The 17,088-nt window shown below is 46.0% G+C and overlaps 1 protein-coding gene across 1 annotated transcript in view; it reads left to right on the forward strand.

Annotated features, from left to right (window-relative positions):
• Positions 1–13,225, forward strand: part of CD81 (CD81 molecule) — a 131,912-nt gene extending 118,687 nt beyond the window's left edge. The window contains exons 5-8 of the mRNA XM_063944726.1: positions 2,461–2,571; positions 2,998–3,075; positions 3,558–3,641; positions 12,588–13,225. Coding sequence (XP_063800796.1) covers positions 2,461–2,571; positions 2,998–3,075; positions 3,558–3,641; positions 12,588–12,650 — 336 coding nt within the window. The 3' untranslated portion in view covers positions 12,651–13,225. The remainder of the gene's footprint in view (positions 1–2,460; positions 2,572–2,997; positions 3,076–3,557; positions 3,642–12,587) is intronic.
• The last annotated feature ends 3,863 nt before the right edge of the window (positions 13,226–17,088 follow it).

Genomic DNA, 17,088 nt, shown 5'->3' on the forward strand with positions numbered 1-17,088 from the left:
TTTAAGGTCTAAAATGCACACTAGATTCCAGAAGGTGGCGCCATAGCAGAATGTTTGTAATTTAATTAGTTAATAAAAGATGGGCAAACATTTGAAAAAAAAAAAAAAATAGGCGTAATGACTTCCTGAATAACTGCTGATCTCCTGACAAGGATGGTACGTTATTTGTATGGGGTAACCTAAAGTGAAGGGGTACTAGGAATATATATATGCACCTAACACCTGTTATTTTACGTAACAAGACCAAGAGAAGTCCCGTGCCTGTGTTTTAGAAATAAAGGTGCGGAGGGACGCACATTTTGTTTCTATATTGTCTCCACCCCACTTTCTTTTATTTGTGGGGCATTTAGTTTGGTAATTCTGATCATCAAAAATGATAAAGGAATATTTTTTTTCACACAAGAGGCCAGATCCTTTTTTCTTTACTTAAACAATGGGGGGGGGGGGGGGGATTCTGACTTTTTTTTCTATTTAATCATGCATTTTTTATAATTTATAAAAAAAATGGATTTAAACAAAATAGCGATCACGGAGCGATCGCTGCTTAAAATCTAAGCAATCTGACCAGATTGCTTAGATTTTAAGCATGATCGGCTAGTGTGTAGCCCCTACAGCGATAGCGCTATCGCTGGTGCTAGACTGGCCTGCATTCTAGCCCCCCCGTCTCACCCCCCCCCCCGTCTCACCCCGCACGCTCAGCACACATCTCTCCCACATCGGCCAGTGAGTACCGTCCTTTAGGGGTCTATTTACTAAACCTTGGATGGAGATGAAGTCAACAGAGATAAAGTTCCAGCCAATCAGCTCCTGACTGTCATTTTTCAAACACAGCCTGTGGCATGGCAGTTAGTAGCAGATTGGCTGGTACTTTATCTCTGTTGACTTTAACTCCATCCAAGGATTAGTAAATAAACCCGTAAGTCCCAATCACCCATAGCAGTTGCGGGTTAAAGAAATTCATTTCTGTTCTTGCCTAAAATGCAGAGATGTGATGAGGTTATTTCCTGCCCCCTAATCATTAAAGACACTCTAACCTCAGTTCTTTAGTGGTCTTTAATCGTTTCAGCTGCAAGTGCTAAAGATAATCTTCTGTTGTTCCTGTGATACACCCTATGTCAGGGTTATATTTTAAGATTGCCCATACTTAGCTCGACTTCCTCCACATTGTAAGTGCTTTACCCCTGTGGATGTCATACAGTGCTTACAGTAACATAATACTCATGCACACTATTAGTAGTGGGCCACGCCCACAGCTGTTGTATCTTGTGCAGCACATCATATAAAAAAGATGGACTTGAGGGCTTTCAGACCAAGTAAATGTGACAGAGACACTGACATTGGCACCCTACTGTCAGAACGAGATCAGTACTAAATCCCGCTGGACGGGATCCCGGCGGTCGAAATACTGACACCGGAATCCCGACCACACAATCCCGACAGGGGTGGCGAGTAGAACGCAACCCCTTTATTTCCACGGAGGGAGAATATGTCGGGATTGTGGCGGTCGGGATTCCGGCGTCAGTATTTCGACCGACGGGATCTTGACCGCATCCCGTCAGAACTAATAACATAAGGGAGGCACACACAATACGGTAACAATGATATGATACATTAGATGCATACAAAGGGTATATAATCCAAGTAGAGTGTATGACCTTTGGATCATATAGAAGTGAATTTGATACCACAATCTTCTTGCTTTAGTATGGCTGGAGCCTGATTATATACCTGCTGCTCCTTACACTAACTCACGCTTTGTATGCGGCTTCTGGCGTGTATCCACTTTCCTAATCACATAAATACTATGGTCCTAATTCAAACCTGATCGCTGTGCTGCAAATTACACTGTCCTGCGTTCAGAAAGTCGCCGCCCAGGGGGAGTAAAAATTTTCCCCGTGCAAGTGTGCGATTGCATATGCACGCTGTGCGAAAATACCCCTCAGTCAGCGGACAGCTGCAAAACCGTTCGCATCACACTCACCATCAGATGTTTTTCCCATTCTGTGCAGTCTGTGCATAGCTCAATACTTACTCCTCCAGTGCGAAGAAATCAGGCTGTTACCACCCACAAACGTTCGCTTCCTGTCAGTCAGCTTGCGAACACCCGTGGGATCGAAATTTTCGCACCATCCCGTCGCTGCGGTACATATGCATGCACAGTAGGTCTGAATCGGGCCCTATGCCCTGTAACATGTCATACTGCCATCACTGACCTCATCAAGGGAACAGGTCTCTGCTTCCACAAGATGAAGAAACGTCTCTCATGAAATGTTTTGTGCTGGTGGGAACATTCTGATCTAATTCACTATAGTGTGAAAATTCTGATTATCTAATTGCTAATACAATAACGTGTTTTGTGTATGGCATGAATACTAAATTGGGCTAAATATGTGTGCCCTTGATCATCTCGGGAGAACCACTCTTAAAATGGGTACAAATTAATATCTTGTTTCTTATCAGGTGTCGAAAGAGATAAAACAGTTTTATGATGAAGCTTATGAGCAAGCCAAAAATGGAAAGCAGGAGGAGAAAGAGAAGGCTAAACCTGTGATCAAAGTTTTTCATGAGACCGTAAGTCATATACTGTATTTCCTTTATACTGTACTGATTTATACTGTATTCCAAAATATAGGAATCGGAGAGGATTTATTGTTGCTCAAGATGTGTCAGTAGTGATGGCACTTGTTTGATACAGCTTTGCGTGTTTACATCTTACTAGAATACAAGTTTTACTGTAGGGGCATATGTGATAGGGTCCACGTTTGCCAGAGGATCTCGAATGGATTTTTTTAAAGTGGCAAACATTTACATGGCATGGTTTTACCTTGTAAATGATTGCCGCTTTAAAAAAACCTCAGAGATCATCGAGCATCCCGTACCACCTGCAAACTTGGATTATTACATATGACCTGTAGTGTTTCTATTTTTACTAATGGTTTTATTAATTTTGTGAGACTTTTACTAATAAACTTTTTTTTCACATTTTGTTCCTTATAGCTGCAGTGCTGTAAAGAGGAATCCAAATTGTTGTTTATCTCAGGAGATAACCTTTGTCCGGCTGGAATAAAAGATGTGGTTAGTACATGGAGCAGTACAATGGTGACAATGCTTGTTAGGGATGGCCATCGACGGGTTAACTATTGATGGTCACCATCGATGGCTAACCTCAATGGTGTAAAGTTATCTGCAAGGGAACCTTTGATGGTTTTACCCACTGATGGCGAGCCCTGCTTTTTCTGTTCACTGGGCTGTGGGCCAATCAGAATTTGGGGATGGGGCAACATGAGTGCATCGGGAGTGGAGCTAGGCTCCATGTTCCAGTGCCATGTAGAAAAGAAAAAAAACCCATTGGTTCTGTATCATCGATGGCGAGAAAACATCTGGTTCTCCCCCATTGTTGGTAAATGTATTCAAAATCGGGCATAGACCATCAATGATTTTGAATCGACGATGGTCGATGGAAAATCCTAATGCCTGTAGTCTTGGTGTGCAGATTAGAGTGTTTTATTCACAGAAAAGAAACTATAATCTGTTCCTTCACTCCGATTTTATTGTAGGATTGCCATGAGAGAATTGACGCTCTATTCCAATCTAAACTGCATTTGGTGGGCATTGCAGCTGCTGTGGTGGCTGTTATTATGGTAAGACCAGCGAACATATCGTCTTATCTTTATTTTACTACTTAGCTGACATTATTTGTATAATAACATATTTATCTGCCTCTGATCGGGATCATGCTTTATTGGAGCGTTTACTTTAGTCTTTAAATCTGCTTTCACTATTTCTGGCTGCTGCTTTACACTCCAGTGATTTACATTTCAAAGGAGTAAAACACCTCCATTTGCAAAAATTTGTGTTGACCTTAACCACTGTCTACCTTTTACCTGTCGACCTTTTTTAACCATGTCGACCGTATGGGATCGACCTAGTGACTGTCCGTGTAGATACCACACCCGCAGAAAGCACTGCTCTAATAAAACAAAACAAACCACATTCAGTACGCACAGCCTTCTGGGACATTTACTAGATGTCCATGTTGGTGGTCGGAGCTGAAGCTCATTACACAGCCCTTTCAGTTCTAGCACTAGGCTTGATTCTGAGATGTAAGTAAACCCAATGATTTATGTACAGTACATCTCCGATATTTGCAAGCCCTATTTGATCGCATGCAGTGACCCCAAGCCTCAGCATGACTGACATGCTGCAGCCGTTTGGGGGCCATGATGGGGTGCGCTGCCTGTGTTTCGGTCACGGTTTTCTGAGAGTGACCAGACCGGTATCTTTGTGTTCCTCCGCAGGTTTCCTGCCCCATGGCAGAGGAGTTCCGGCAGTCATCCTGAGTAAGCTTAGGCTAACCCAGATGGCCCGATGGTGAGATGATGATTACATCCTGCGTCTTTGGACTCAGGCATCAGATCTGATATGCCAGCAGTGGGCGTCTTTTTCCTTCAGGCGCCTCGTGCGGCCATCAGCAGATTTTTTTGCGCAACAGCTGCTGTACCTCTGAATCAGGCCGACTGTTTGATTTAACACCCCCTTTACGTAGCATGCCTGCACAGGAACTGCTCAACCAAGTTTTAAAAAATGTGACTTCCATAGTTACTGGCATTCTGGGTAAATGTATAACACATGTCAGTATTTGTAGTGATAAATGCCAGACATCTAGCGCTTTCATTCATGATGTTACTCTGTCACACTGCCTGGGGGAGGACATTTTTACTTTATACAGGTTTGTCTTGGGGATCCTCTTACTGTCAGTTGACTGCCATTATTGGCCACTTGTACTGGTTTTACTGGTTATACTCAACTGCCAGACACTCAGTGACTGTAAATATCAACTTGGTGACCATGGCGACCCCGGTTGTAGGAGCATAGAGCCTGATTTTAAGTTGGGAATAAAGCAAGAAAGTGCAAGCAACTCTGCACCTGGACAAAGCATGTAGCACTGCAGGTAACGTGTAACATGCAATGTGCAGAGAGATTTAGATGGGAGAGAGGTGTGACCAAACTGAAATCAAACTTACAGTGTAATAATAACGCCTCCCAGTGTTTGTGGTCTACATGCAAAAGCAGCCAGTATTTACCCTGCGTGCAAAAAAACAAACCAATGTATGTATTTGCTCCCCTTGCAGTGCAACATGGTTTCTCAGGGTGCACAGTTATGTGCTTTTTCTTGCTTTATTCCCAGAATCCGGCCGGATTCCTTCCCTAACACCTGGAATCTCTTACCTGTGGGTGCTGTGTGCATCTGCTTCACCTCCTGGCTTGTGCCGCCTTACCGCTTACTTTGGATCAATATTACGTATAGGTTACAGGAATTCAACAGGCACAGAGAACAGGGCCGGATTAAGGCTAATGCAGGACCCGGGGCAATGAAGGTGTGGGAGACCCTGCCAATAAAATTGACTCTGCTCAATAGTATTAGATGAGGGGAGTGTGAGAGAGACAAAGTGGGAGCTAGGGAGGGAGAGAGGGGGGAGATCGAGAGATGGTATCAGGGAGAAAGTGAGCGGAGCGAGAGAGAGCGTGTCGTAGAGAGAGGGTGTTGGGGGGGGGGGGGTTGTCAGGGAGAGACAAAGAGAGGGACAGATAGGGAGGGAGAGAGAGAGGATGTCTGAAAGAGACTGGACTGCTAGTCTCAGGGGGAGAAGACATCCTTTCTGGCTGTGATTAGCAGGAAGTGCTTCCAGTGGGAAGTCACTGCCACTGCTAGGCAGTCACACTTAGGCTGCATAAGTTTTCTTCCATTAGAAAAGACAACATCTGCAGCATCACAGTAACTGTCATCTTGCAGCACTTATAGGTAAATGTATTATAGTGGCACGCATCGTACCGCTATAACACTTCCTGCTTCACCTCATTACCGAGGCGGAGCAGGAAGGGACATTGACAAGATGTATTAACATCTTGTCTGCTGAAGCGGCCCCCCCTCCAGCAATGTCCCCCTGAGCTCACAGCACGTCAGCTCAGTGCTGTGTATCCCTCCCCAATGCAGGAACAAGTCTGTCCCTGCTGTGGACTATGGGCATCGCCACCTGCAGCTGTCGGAACGGAACGATGCTGACCGTTCATACATTGCCCTCACATTTCTCTGACGTCCTAGTGGATGCTGGGAACTCCGTAAGGACCATGGGGAATAGCGGCTCCGCAGGAGACAGGGCACATCTAAAGAAAGCTTTAGGATCACCTGGTGTGCACTGGCTCCTCCCCCTATGACCCTCCTCCAAGCCTCAGTTAGATTTTCTGTGCCCGACGAGAAGGGTGCACACTAGGGGCTCTCCTGAGCTCTTTGTGAAAGTTTTAGTTTAGGTTTATTATTTTCAGTGAGACCTGCTGGCAACAGGCTCACTGCATCGAGGGACTAAGGGGAGAAGAAGCGAACTCACCTGCGTGCAGAGTGGATTGGGCTTCTTAGGCTACTGGACATTAGCTCCAGAGGGACGATCACAGGTTCAGCCTGGATGGGTCACCGGAGCCGCGCCGCCGGCCCCCTTACAGAGCCAGAAGAGCGAAGAGGTCCGGAAAAATCGGCGGCAGAAGACTTTCCTGTCTTCAGATAAAGGTAGGCGCACAGCACCGCAGCTGTGCGCCATTGCTCTCAGCACACTTCACACTCCGGTCACTGAGGGTGCAGGGCGCTGGGGGGGCAGCGCCCTGAGACGCAATAAATCGATAGAAAACCTTTTATGGCTAAAATAAATGCATCACATATAACTCCTGGGCTATATGGATGCATTTAACCCCTGCCAAAACATACAAGAAAACGGATGATAAGGACGCCGAGAAAGGGGCGGAGCCTATCTCCTCAGCACACTGGCGCCATTTTCCCTCACAGCTCAGTTGGAGGGAAGCTCCCTGGCTCTCCCCTGCAGTCACTACACTACAGAAAGGGGTTAAAAAAGAGAGGGGGGCACAAATTAGGCGCAGTATAAACAATACAGCAGCTATAAAGGGAAAAACACTTATATAAGGTTATCCCTGTATATATATAGCGCTCTGGTGTGTGCTGGCAAACTCTCCCTCTGTCTCCCCAAAGGGCTAGTGGGGTCCTGTCCTCTATCAGAGCATTCCCTGTGTGTGTGCTGTGTGTCGGTACGTTTGTGTCGACATGTATGAGGAGAAAAATGATGAGGAGACGGAGTAGAGTGTCTGTAATAGTGTTGTCACCCCCTGGGGGGTCGACACCTGAGTGGATGTACTGTTGAAATTGCGTGACAGTGTCAGCTTTGTATAAAAGACAGTGGTTGACATGAGACAGCCGGCTACTCAGCTTGTGCATGTCCAGACGTCTCATACAGGGGCTCTAAAGCGCCCGTTACCTCAGATACAGACGCCGACACGGATACGGACTCCTGTGTCGACGGTGAAGAGACAACCGCGATTTCCAATAGGGCCACACATTGCATGATTGAGGCAATGGAAAAAGTTTACACTCTTCTGATAATATAAATACCACCAAAAAAAAGGGGTATTATGTTTGGTGAGGAAAAACTTCCTGCAGTTTTCCTGAATCTGAGAAATAAAATGAGGTGTGTGATGATGCGTGGGTTTCCCCCCGATAACAATTGATAATTTCTAAAAAGTTATTGGCAGTATACCTTTTCCCGCCAGAGGTTAGGGTGCGTTGGGAAACACCCCCTAGGGGGGATAAGGCGCTCACACGCTTGTAAGAACAAGGGCTCTACCCTCTCTGGAGATGGCCGCCCTTAGGGATCCTACTGATAGAAAGCAGGAGGGTATCCTAAAATGTATTTACACACATACTGGTGTTATACTGCGACCAGCAATCGCCTCAGCCTGGATGTGCAGTGCTGGGTTGGCGTGGTCGGATTCCCTGACTGGAAATTTGATATCCTAGATAAGGACAGTATATTATTGCCTATAGAGCAATTAAAAGATGCATTTCTATATATGCATGATGCACAGCGGAATATTTGCCGACTGGCATCAAGTATAAGTGCGTTGTCCAATTATACCAGTAAAGTGGTCAGGTGATGCGGATTCCAAACGACATTTGGAAGTATTGCCTTAACAAAAAAGGGGATGTACCCCAGGTCGCCTCTCAAAATAAGACGCCGTATTATCAGGCGCAGTCCTGGTTGGCAAGCGGACAAAAGGGTTCCTCTTTTCTGCTCGTGACAGAGGGAGAGGAAAATGGCTGCAGAGATCAGCCAGTTCCAAGGAACAGAAACTCTTTTCCGCCTCTGCCAAGCCCTCAGTATGACGCTAGGGCTTTACAAGTTCAGGCACGGTGGGGTCCCGTTCTCAATGAATTTCAGTGCGCAGTGGGCTCACTCGCAAGTAGACCCCTGGATCCTTCAGGTAATATTTCAGGGGTACAAATTGGAATTCGAGACGTATCCCCCTCGCCGTTTCCAAAGGTCTGTTTTACCGACGTCTCCCGCTGACAGGGAGGCAGTTTTGGAAACCATTCACAAGCTGTATTCCCAGCAGGTGATAATCAAGATACCCCTCCTGCAACAGGGAACGGGGTATTATTCCACACTATTGTGGTACCGAAGCCAGACGGCTCGGTGAGACCGATTTTAAAATCTAAAATCTAAAATCTTTGAACACTTGCATACAGAGGTTCAAATTCAAAATTGAGTCACTCAGAGCAGTGATTGCAAACCTGGAAGAAGGGGACTACATGATGTCTCGGGACATCAAGGATGCTTACCTTCATGTCAAAATTTACCCTTCTCACCAAGGGTATTTCAGGTTATGGTACAGAACTGTCACTATCAGTTCGGACGCTGCCGTAGGGATGGTCCACGGCACCCCGGGTCTTTACCAAGGTAATGGCCGAAATGATATCCCTTCGAAGGAAGGAAATTTTAGTTATCCCTTACTTGGACGATTCCCTGATAAGGGTAAGATCCAGGGAACACTTGGAAGTCGGTGTAGCACTATCTCAGGTAGTGTTGCGGCAGCACGATTGGATTCTCAATATTCCAAAATCGCAGCTGGTTCCGACGACTTGTCTTCTGTTCCTAGGGATGATCCTGGACACAGTCCAGAAAGAAGGTGTTTCTCCCGGAGGAGAAAGCCAGGGAGTTATCCGAGCTAGTCAGGAACCTCCTAAAACCGAACCAAGTCTCAGTGCATCAATGCACAAGGGTTCTGGGTAAAAATGGTGGCTTCCTACGAAGCAATCCCATTCGGCAGATTCCACGCAAGACTTTCCAGTGGAACCTACTGGACAAATGGTCCGGGTCGCATCTTCAGATGCTTCAGCGGATAACCCTGTCACCGGGGACAAGGGTATCCCTCCTGTGGTGGTTGCAGAGTGCTCATCTTCTAGAGGGCCGCAGATTCGGCATTCAGGACTGGGTCCTGGTGGCCACGGATGCCAGCCTGCGAGGCTGGGGAGCAGTCACACAGGGAAGGAATTTCCAGGGCTTATGGTCAAGCCTGGAGACATCTCTTCATATAAACATTCTGGAACTAAGGGCCATTTACAATGCCCTAAGTCAAGCGAAACCCCTGCTTCAGGGTCAGGCGGTATTGATCCAATCGGACAACATCACGTCAGTCGCCCACGTAAACAGACAGGGCGGCACGGGAAGCAGGGGGGCAATGGCAGAAGCTGCAAGGATTCTTCGCTGGGCGGAAGATCATGTGATAGCACTGTCAGCGGTGTTCATTCCGGGAGTGGACAACTGGGAAGCAGACTTCCTCAGCAGACACGATCTACACCCGGGAGAGTGGGGACTTCATCCAGAAGTCTTCCAACTGATTGTGAACCGTTGGGAAAAACCAAAGGTGGATATGATGGCGTTCCGCCTCAACAAAAAACTGGACAGGTATTGCGCCAGGTCAAGAGACCCTCAGGCAATAGCTGTGGACGCTCTGGTAACACCGTGGGTGTTCCAGTCAGTGTATGTGTTCCCTCCTCTGCCTCTCATACCAAAAGTACTGAGAATTATACGGCAAAGGGGAGTAAGAACGATACTCGTGGCTCCGGATTGGCCAAGAAGAACTTGGTATCCGGAACTTCAAGAGATGCTCACGGACGAACCGTGGCCTCTACCTCTAAGAAAGGACCTGCTCCAGCAGGGGCCTTGTTTGTTCCAAGACTTACCGCGGCTGCGTTTGACGGCTTGGTGGTTGAACGCCGGATCCTGAGGGAAAAAGGCATTCCAGATGAAGTCATCTCTACCCTGGTCAAGGCCAGGAAGGACGTAACCGCAAAACATTATCACCGCATTTGGCGAAAATATGTTGCGTGGTGGGAGGCCAAGAAGGCCCCTACAGAGGAATTTCAACTGGGTCGTTTCCTCCATTTCCTGCAAACAGGACTGTCTATGGGCCTAAAATTAGGGTCCATTAAGGTTCAATTTTCGGCCCTGTCGATTTTCTTCCAAAAGGAACTGGCTTCAGTGCCTGAAGTTCAGACATTTGTAAAAGGGGTACTGCATATACAGCCTCCTTTTGTGCCTCCAGTGGCACCTTGGGATCTCAATGTTGTGTTGAGTTTCCTAAAGTCACATTGGTTTGAACCACTCACCACTGTGGACTTAAAATATCTCACATGGAAGGTGACGATGCTGTTAGCCCTGGCTTCAGCCAGGCGTGTGTCAGAATTGGCGGCTTTATCATATAAAGCCCTTATTTAATATTTCATTCTGACAGGGCAGAATTGAGGACTTGTCCTCAATTTCTACCTAAGGTGGTTTCTGCATTTCACATGAAGCAACCTATTGTGGTACCTGCGGCTACTAAGGTCTTGGAGGATTCCAAGTTGCTTGACGTGGTCAGGGCCCTGTAAATATGTTTCCAGGACGGCTGGAGTCAGAAAATCTGACTCGCTGTTTATCCTGTATGCACCCAACAAACTGGGTGCTCCTGCTTCTAAGCAGACGATTGCTCGTTGGATTTGTAGTACAATTCAGCTTGCACATTCTGTGGCAGGCCTGCCACAGCCAAAAATCTTAAAATGCCCACTCCACAAGGAAGGTGGGCTCATCTTGGGCAGCTGCCCGAGGGGTCTCGGCTATACAACTTTGCCGAGCAGTTACTTGGTCAGGAGCAAATACGTTTGTAAAATTCTACAAATTTGATACCCTGGCTGAGGAGGACCTGGAGTTCTCTCATTCGGTGCTGCAGAGTCATCCGCACTCTCCCGCCCGTTTGGGAGCTTTGGTATAATCCCCATGGTCCTTACGGAGTTCCCAGCATCCACTAGGACGTCAGAGAAAATAAGAATTTACTTACCGATAATTCTATTTCTCGTAGTCCGTAGTGGATGCTGGGCGCCCATCCCAAGTGCGGATTGTCTGCAATACTGGTACATAATTATTGTTACCAAAAAAATTCGGGTTATTGTTGTAGTGAGCCATCTTTTATAGAGGCTTCTCTATTATCATGCTGTTAACTGGGTTCAGATCACAAGTTGTACAGTGTGATTGGTGTGGCTGGTATGAGTCTTACCCGGGATTCAAAATCCTTCCTTATTGTGTACGTTCGTCCGGGCACAGTATCCTAACTGAGGCTTGGAGGAGGGTCATAGGGGGAGGAGCCAGTGCACACCAGGTGATCCTAAAGCTTTCTTTAGATGTGCCCTGTCTCCTGCGGAGCCGCTATTCCCCATGGTCCTTACGGAGTTCCCAGCATCCACTACGGACTACGAGAAATAGAATTATCGGTAAGTAAATTCTTATTATTGGCCTGCTATCTTTTAGATAGCGCCAATATGGACAGGGGTGCAGCCATCATACATGGAGAAGCGTAAAGTGCACATAACGTGCGCTGATACTGCTTCTCCCCCATAACGCCACTTCATACATTTACCCCTATGAGGGAGATGTGCTAAGCAGTCATAAAAGTGGAGAAGTGAGCCAGTGGAGAAGTTGCCAATCGGCATCGATGTAACATTTATAATTTGCATACTATAAGAGTATACAAAGCAGCTGATTGATTGCCATGGGCACTTCTCCACTGGCTCACTTCTTCTTTTATCACTGCTTAGTACATCTCCCCCTAAGGTCTGATCCAGTGGCGCATGGAAAGCACCCACACCGTCAGACGCATTGCATGCTTGCGCATAGCTGCGGACTTTTGCCTGTACTTGCAGCTTGCCACACCTGAGCAGTAGCACCACCCCTATACATACGCTTGTGAGGGCAGCCGCTATGGTGATCAGCGTAACTCTGCACTAGCCCTATCCGGGGTGCAAAGGGCAGTCTTAAATCACCAGATCTGTGTGTACGTTCACCTCCAAGTCGCCCGCAATTCTTTTTTGCCTATGGCAAGCTTTTTCTAATTGAATGCGCCCCATTGCCGGCCCGCTATATCCATTTTGGCACAGCAGGAGATCCTGCTGTAACTTCGCTGGAGCAAATGTTTGGCTCAACAACTTCAGACCATTCTCGGCACAACAAATCTCCGCTGCAGCTGTTTTATGTGCGTCACTGATTGGCCCTAAATCGGTGCATAATGACCTGCTCCGTAACCGGCCAACACTACATTGCTTTAGGTAGATTGATAAATCATGTAATATGCTACTGCAATATGCACGATACACTGGTTATGTCACTTGCATTCATTTTATGTATTCATTTATTTCTCCCCTCTCTATTTTTTAGATCATCGAGATGATATTTAGTATGGTTCTGTGCTGTGGCATTCGGATCTATTCTGTGTACTGAGGACCCTGCGGCTTCCCCTGTGTAAATAACATCACATCTTCTACTCTTCTCCTCCCTCCCCTGTCTGTGTCTTTTTATTAACACTTGTTACCCGCTGTTATGGAGCCTGTGCAGAGGTTCAGAAAACCCAGAAGAGAGGCTGAAGTTACTTACAGAAGGGGATCTCTTTCCTCTATGCTGTCCTGGCCCGGAGGTACTCAGGAGTTGGGGTCCTAGAGAATGTACTTGGTTTTAGGGCTCTCACTCCTAGCACTGCCTTTGCGTGATGACCTGTCTACTGCCGCGAAATAGGGCCCTGCTGAGTTGACTTACCTTTCATATGGAGTGGATGGTCATTCTGTACAGTAGAGTACTTCATCTCCATTACCCTTTTTCTCTTGATCTCTGCCCGCTCCTGTGTAAAATATGTTGTATTAGTACTGTTGGGCGAAGGACCAATCCCAACAAACTCCCTTTCCCTGCACGACCCCTCCATGCAGTCTGTCATCAAATAAAACAATGAATATATATATATATAAACATGTATAAATATTCTCATTAAAGTACTTTATGGGGCCTTTTTCCCCCCAACACCAGTTTGCTGTATCTGTTCTTTCATGTGTTTCGGAAAGCCTGACACCTGTAGGCAGGCAGAGGGATTACACGGGCATCAGCCACTTTTGTGCTAAGCTGCTAGTGCATAGTAGTATTCTTACGGGTAGATAGATGTACTACAGCTTCTAAAACAGACAGTTGGGGGTTTTGCCCATTGCATCCAATCCTTTTCAAGAAGGCAATAGTGAAATGATAGCTAGAATCTGATTGGTTAACATGTGAAATCCCTCAACTTTTCATTTTAAGAAGCTTTAGTATATCTACCCCTTAGACTGGAGTCTGCCCCAGTCATTCACTGTGCGTGGGGTTTTGTTAAAATTAGTTTTGTGAGTTATTTATCATTTATATTCACAATATTCTACTCTAGGTGGGAGAAAAATCTTAAAGAAGATGTGCAAACTATGTTTTGCAGACATTTTTTTCTCTGTCCACCGATAACAGGATACACAACTGTTCATGCACCTATAGGTGGGTAGAGTATGAAATCCTGACAGTGAGAATCCTGATGGTCAGGATACTGACAGTCAAAATCGTGACAAATCCTGGTAAGTATTTAAACCCTACTCCTAACCCACCCCTCCCACAACCCAACTCTAACCATCCCTTGTACCCTCCAGCCTAACCCTAATCTCCCTCAACCCCTATTACTCAGCCCTAAGCTTGTGCTTCTCAAACTCAAGGCAAACTAACAGTCCAGGTTTTAAGGATGAGCACAGGGGACTTAATTTGCAAGTTTATCTGATTTAAGCATCTGGCCATGGATATCCTTAAAACCTGGACTGTTTAGTGCCTTGAGGACTGAGTTTGAGAAGCACAATAATGCCATCTATAGTTTGGGAAGTTAGCCACATACTAGTGATTGACACTCATCTGTTGGCACACTGGTTTATGCCGTTGACCAGGTTGTCCTGATCCCATTCAGACTATGTCACGCCATACGTGCATGCCTGCATTCATTCATACATACAGGTTAATAGCGGTCATCTACCAACAAAATTAGGTATGGTTGCACTTTCTCAAGAGTATTACATGATGTAATGTATTTCCAAAAATATGAGTAAAATGTCTCTATATGGTTGGCAGAACAACCGGTACTAATAGAGACCTTTCAGATTAAAGGGACAATGGCCCTCATTCCGAGTTGATCGCTCGCTAGCTACTTTTAGCAGCCGTGCAAACGCATAGTCGCCGCCCACGGGGGAGTGTATTTTCGCTTTGCAGAAGTGCAAACGCCTGTGTAGCCGAGCGGCAGCAAACACATTTTGTGCAGAGCAAGACCAGCCCTGTAGTTACTTATTCTGTGCGATGATTGCTGCGACGAATGACACGGTAATGACATCAGATACCTGCCCAGCCACGCCTGCATTTTTCCAAACACTCCCAGAAAACGGTCAGTTGCCACCCAGAAACTCCCATTTCCTGTCAATCTCCCTGCGTTCGCCAGTGCGACTGAAAGCGTTGCTAGAACCTGTGCAAAACCACGATGCTCTTTGTACCCGTACGCCGCACGTGCGTATTGCGGTGCATGCGCAGTTTTGCAGTTTTTTTAAATGATCGCTACACAGCAAAAGGCAGCTAGCGATCAACTCGGAGTGAGGGCCAATGTCCTTCTATACACTGATGCTGGCCATTTGACGGATGCACTGTAGATCCATCCATCCAGTACTCAGATGCTGCACAGGCTAAACATGCAGCCTGCTGGGTTCTGGGTCTGTCAGTACCATACATATTACAATATACTGTATGTTGTTGAATATATTACCAGTTATTTTGTACAATTTTGGAATTTGTGTAGCATTTTGAAATGTCCCCAATTGCTTCCATGTTTGAGGAGTTTTTATTACTTGATTTATTAGAATCTGCAAATGATTGTAGTGCACTAGAAGAAACATGAATTATTATGAAGAAATTGAAACTCCTGCACTTTTAAATACATTTTACCAGGGGAGCATTAAGAGAGAAGGAAGCCCTTGTGTAATCTCCATCCATGCCCCACCCTCTCTAGACGGCAGCTCAGTAGACCCTGAGCACTAGGGTCACCAGGGGACTATAGCGCTGTACACTGTCTAGTACGCATGAACAGGTCTCCAGAGAAATGGTGCAGTGTCCATTTTCTCTGTGATTTTCCTACTGCGCATCGGCGAAATGGCAGTATGGCCCCCCATTTTCCTGTTAATTTGTGCAGCGCCGCTGCTGCCGACATTGGTATTCCAGAAAAGTAAGTGCGATGTGGGCCCCCCTGGATCCAGGGGTCTTTGTGCACCGCACACCTTGCACCCATTACAGATCCGCCACTGTGTGTTACACACCTGCCAGTGCTCAAGGCTCTGTGCCATCAAGAGACTTTAATGGGCTGGTTCTGAGTTGCACATTACAGTGAACACTTCAGCGTCTTTTGGCCTTCCCCTGGTGTACAAATGTGCATCTGATTATGTGTCAGCAACTCACTAGGCACATCTTTAGAGGCAGCCCTATATCACACCATCGAAACTTGCTAGGCACAGATTCTCCGTCCGAGTATGCCCTCCAATGTGATATAGGACCACCAAAAGTGGGAGCATTGGAAGGTATGGAGTGGCATGCATCTTAGTCACATCTCAGTTGCGACTTAGCAGGTGTTACTGGGAATTCTCATGTAGGCTGTGTTCCGTGGGCATGTAGACAGAACTGGGGGCTATTCAGATGTGAGCATATGCAGAGAGCCATCTGTTTTCAGGCCAATCTTTTATTCTACATCCACAAGTGGATGGATAGGGGCTGTGCAGCAGCATAGATGTGTGTAGCTCTGCATATGGGCAAATATCCGCTTCTTTCTGTACGCGTGGCGCAGATGCAATTACAGGCGACTTATGTGCAACTCTGATTCAGCCCCCGGTGCTCAAACACTAAACAAGAATTTGTGTTGCAGGAAATATATTTAAGGGAGTTCCAAGAGATTAGGGAAGCAGTGCTGCTATGGGTGCCTGAAGAACCTCCTCACCTACACAAGATGAACTGATCTTTTCACATGTACCAGTGGAAGGGATTGGCCATTACTTTCTCGTGTATGCCCTTTTCCACCCTGAAAACACATTTATACAGTAGGTGCACAAGCCTATGTGTAATGAAGATATGAAATTGAATAGATAAAACACATGAAATACAGTTCCAGTATCCCATTGCTTTTAGACATACTGAGCATTACTGTAGCATTATAGAGGCCATTCATAGACCGGTCAGTATTCTGTGTAAATGTTTCTAGGCATATCCGGTGCATGTTGCACATTAATAGGCATAACGTATTTTGTAAGCATTTACTGCATGCACATCCCTTGAATATTGGAATCCCAGCATGGTCTTGATAACAACACAGCAGGATTTCATTGCACACTGCATGATTATTTTAGATGCTTCTCTGAATTATACTCAGTCTGGGAACACGTATATAACACGGTAACAATTTTCTTTTCATTAAAAAAAACAAGAAATCTGTTAAAGATGAAAGCTACCTGGTTTGGAATCGATCCCACCCCCTTTAATTCAATGGTTGTATTGTTCATCCTCAACCCTATAGCCAAACGTGAGGAGCATTTTTCCTGTCAGCATCTCTCATGCCACTACCACAGCTCACACCTCAAAGAGGCAAATCGCTTTCCAAGGCGTGTGTGTGGCTAGACTTCTGGTTTTGCAAGCTGTTTGAACTTGGACAATGTGACGGATGACTAGAAATATATTGTGAGTGTAAATATTTGCAATGTGTGTGCATAATGCACATATATATGTATAGAAAGTTACAAAAATAGACTACACGTCACAGCTAGCTCAGCAGCGTGTTCTGGGGATTAACACCGTAATGGAAATAACT

The sequence above is a fragment of the Pseudophryne corroboree genome, chromosome 11 (assembly GCF_028390025.1).
Source record: "Pseudophryne corroboree isolate aPseCor3 chromosome 11, aPseCor3.hap2, whole genome shotgun sequence".
NCBI lineage: Eukaryota > Metazoa > Chordata > Amphibia > Anura > Myobatrachidae > Pseudophryne > Pseudophryne corroboree.